The 3,866-nt window shown below is 42.6% G+C and overlaps 1 protein-coding gene across 1 annotated transcript; it reads right to left on the minus strand.

The window, feature by feature from the left end:
• Positions 1–955: 955 nt before the first annotated feature.
• LOC133553870 (snaclec subunit B-like) lies at positions 956–2,462 on the minus strand. The gene is made up of 7 exons (XM_061902209.1): positions 2,406–2,462; positions 2,257–2,319; positions 2,134–2,152; positions 1,965–2,050; positions 1,693–1,821; positions 1,316–1,421; positions 956–1,240 (listed from the first exon to the last, which is right to left on the minus strand). The coding sequence occupies exons 2-7, from the start codon at positions 2,317–2,319 to the stop codon at positions 1,161–1,163; spliced, it is 483 nt and encodes a 160-aa protein (XP_061758193.1). The 5' UTR covers positions 2,406–2,462; the 3' UTR covers positions 956–1,160.
• Positions 2,463–3,866: the final 1,404 nt, after the last annotated feature.

Raw genomic sequence — 3,866 nt, forward strand, 5'->3', positions numbered from 1 at the left:
TAAAAGGGTGGAGTGCCATCTCCGGGTTGGGGAGGAGACCCTGCCCCAAGTGGAGGAGTTCAAGTACCTAGGAGTCTTGTTCACGAGTGGGGGAAGAGTGGATCGTGAGATCGACAGGCGGATCGGTGCGGCGTCTTCAGTAATGCGGACGTTGAACCGATCCGTTGTGGTGAAGAAGGAGCTGAGCCGGAAGGCAAAGCTCTCAATTTACCGGTCGATCTACGTTCCCATCCTCACCTATGGTCATGAGCTTTGGGTCATGACCGAAAGGATAAGATCACGGGTACAAGCGGCCCAAATGAGTTTGGGTCTCTCCCTTAGAGATAGGGTGAGAAGCTCTGCCATCCGGGAGGAACTCAAAGTAAAGCCGCTGCTCCTTCACATGGAGAGGAGCCAGATGAGGTGGTTCGGGCATCTGGTCAGGATGCCACCCGAACGCCTCCCTAGGGAGGTGTTTAGGGCACGTCCAATCGGTAGGAGGCCACGGGGAAGACCCAGGACACGTTGGGAAGACTTTGTCTCCCGGCTGGCCTGGGAACGCCTCGGGATCCCCTGGGAAGAGCTAGACGAAGTGGCTGGGGAGAGGGAAGTCTGGGTTTCCCTGCTAAGGCTGTTTTCCCTGCGACCCGACCTCGGATAAGCTGAAGATGATGGATGGATGGATGGGCAAAATAGGGCGGGTTGCCATTTTAAATGAATTGTAATTGTGAAAAATATAGACTATTTTCAAAAAAAAATGTTCTGTTCAACCACTAATGGTAATAAGGTAGCCAGTGGTGTTATTATTGTTTTTGCTTTAAAAAACGTGACTGTGAAGAAGTATTTAAAATAAACAAAAACACGCTAAATTGCACAAAATTCCAATTGTTCTTCATGGACAAAGTTGTCATTTCATATAATGAAGCAATGCTCAAGTTCAGAATTGGTCAAGTGGAAAATAAGACACAAATACATATTTACATGCAGACAGCTTCCTTTATTTAGTAGAAAGATGGTGTTTCAGTTTCAAATGTGTTGCACTAACATTCAACAACTGAACAGAGTAGGAGAAAAAACATATTTGATAGTCAACCCAGAAACACAAAGTATTATATCTTCTGAGTACACTCGCTGTGATGAGTGAAAGACATTGTTATAGAAGATAAGATGATATGGTTTGATTAGAAAGTGTGGTCACAGCACGCCTCTCTGATGCAAACGTATGGAAATAGGTAAGTACAGTCCTCACCTTCCCATGATTCTAGAAAAAAAAAAGTTTTCAGAGTGACATTACAGTTAATTGCAACTAAATTAGATTCACTGATTATACTTATACCGGTGGTGGCGTCAGAATCAATAACCACACATCCATCCGTAGGAAGTATTGTTGGAAAGTCACTAAATCCGAAGGGTTTGCCATCAGTCCAAAGAAAGATTCCCGTCTGGAAGTCAAAGTCACATTTGAATGAGTCACTCCTGAAGAGAACAACTGCATGCCATTTTATCTACTGCTCTTTTGTCACAATATTTTACATCTTGATTGTGTTACAAATATGATCAGCATGGTACAGTATCATTATGAAACCCTCAGCTCTACACCTCCTATTGTCACCTTTTTGCCCTGATTTAGTATGGAGGATACATTTATTTGATAGGTGCCAATAAATTATTCCACTGACTAGGAGACAACTTTGACATTGTTAAATGTTTCACCTCAATGTGATCACTGAGTCCAATCCAGGCTTCCTCTACACCCGCCTCATTGACCAGGTCTTGAACGACGGAATTTTTCACCACACTGGTGATTGAGGCCAGATTCCCACCAAGAATGTTGCAGACACTCTAATGGTAGAAACAGAGTGGAAAAAGTAGATTAGATTCATTCCATCGTATAGTTGGAATATTTTGATAAATGAACAAACAGGTGGCTCAGCAGCCCCTGGTGTATAAATACTTTACGACTACATTGTGACATTCTTTCATACCTCTGCATCCAAAAAGGACCTTTCGTCATCTCTGACGATGTAACAGTGATCATCCAACTGAGTCCATCCCTCGGGACAGCAAACTTCTGCAACACAATTGTTATTTTCGGAATGAATAACATCAAATAAGTCATTGTTAATTGAAAAAAAAGTGCTCACGGCTACCAACCTCTGCTAGGACGAGACCACTGTGTAGAAGGTAAGAACAGAGCATTTACAAACATGAAGACAGCAGACAATGCAAGAAAATAATACATGTTTATTGAAGTCAGCAGGTGAGATTGTGACTTACAGCTCCGGTCATCAGTCCACTGATCCCACAAAGGAGGAAAAACATGCGAGGAGAAAACGCCATCTGTGCAAGGATAGACAAACACTATTATATTGAACACGCCGTCAAATAGACTTCGAAAAGTCGCTTTTAAAGTTGTAGTGTGTTACCTTTGAAGTTTTCAGGGCTGTTGGATGCTGAACAACTAAGAGCCATCCTTTTATTTGCTAGCTTGACGCAGCCCTGGAATGATCCGTATGTTAATTATGGACAGGAGTCTGCAACAAGGAAATACTGAATAAAAGATAGTCACAAGTTGACGTAAATAATTGGTATAATTAACTTGAGCACAGTTTCACACCCAAACAATGAAACAAAGACACCATTGTTTTCCTCGTCAAAGTCTTTTTTTTTACCATGAATTGATTAACGTGGACCCCGACTTAAACAAGTTGAAAAACTTATTGGGGTGTTACCATTTAGTGGTCAATTGTACGGAATATGTACTGTACTGTGCATTCTACTAATAAAAGTATCAATCAATCAATCAATTGTATGTACAGGATGCTTCACCTTACGTGGAACATACAATGTGGGACTATCTTGGTCGGAACTTTGCTTCAACATTGCATGGAAGTCAGTCACAGTCGTTCTCAGGATCGGCAGACCGGGGCGATGGTCTCCCTGTTCGTGAAGGTTGAAGGGTTTCTGTGCACACATTATGCACAGGCAGTGATCACATCACACAGCAGTGGTAGTTAGAGCCATGTGCATCAAAACAAACCTCCATTGAACTTTAGATAAAACTGAGCTAACACCAATGTCCCCGAAGCCCACCCGTGTCCAATAACTTATGTTCTGAGTTTGTAGCAATAAAACAATCTACTGATATGTGCCAATGTGGAATAGTCTTACTACCAAATTCCTTGACCCAGACACATGCAATGAAGGTTTAGACTTTGTGCTTTTCCAAGTTTTGTTTTGTTGTGTAGAATGGCGTCTGGGGCACAATAGTTGGATATGTCTGGGAACGTATAATCCTTGATATCACTTGACGAATATTTTTTCGATAAACCGTAGAGATCTATTTCATGCACAGTTTTATTTTTTGAAAAAATTAGAGAATGTTGCACCACGGTACTATTATTGTGACACACACGCAAACAGGAAGTGGATGACGTGTTGAAGTTATGCCAGACGGCACTTAGGAATACGTTGATAACATGTTTTGTTATTGTATTTCACTGCTATAATTTATTAAAGCAACGTGAACAAATGGAAGATCGTTCTTATTTATAACAAAACATGGATTTTATCAAACGGAGTTTGCCGACATCGGAATGCAAACAACACATGAGCGAGCGGCGAATGCGTTCACGCCATTGACCGAAGAGTGAGTCATCAAAACAAAGAAGGTGAAACGCAGACCAGTAAAACCAACAATGGAGGTACGTTGCCCTATCGCAAACTGTGAATACACGGCTCGGCACGAAGAGGCGTCGATGCTGAACATCCATGCGACCACACACACTGCACCCCCCAGGGAGCCACACATGAATGCTAAGGTAGAGAAGCTCAAGCGACCCTCCGTCGCGTTGGCGGGAACGGCCGAGACGTGGTCCTATTTCTTA

The sequence above is a fragment of the Nerophis ophidion genome, linkage group LG06 (assembly GCF_033978795.1).
Source record: "Nerophis ophidion isolate RoL-2023_Sa linkage group LG06, RoL_Noph_v1.0, whole genome shotgun sequence".
Classification (NCBI taxonomy): Eukaryota; Metazoa; Chordata; class Actinopteri; order Syngnathiformes; family Syngnathidae; genus Nerophis; species Nerophis ophidion.

Excerpts from the sequence above, each read along its gene's own strand:
- LOC133553870 (XM_061902209.1), bottom strand. The coding sequence starts at position 2,319 with ATGGCGTTTTCTCCTCGCATGTTTTTCCTCCTTTGTGGGATCAGTGGA. Across the intron at positions 1,822-1,964 it reads GGTCCTTTTTGGATGCAGAG|AGTGTCTGCAACATTCTTGG; the intron begins GTATGAAAGAAT and ends TTCTACCATTAG. Across the intron at positions 1,422-1,692 it reads GACTCAGTGATCACATTGAG|ACGGGAATCTTTCTTTGGAC; the intron begins GTGAAACATTTA and ends TTTGACTTCCAG.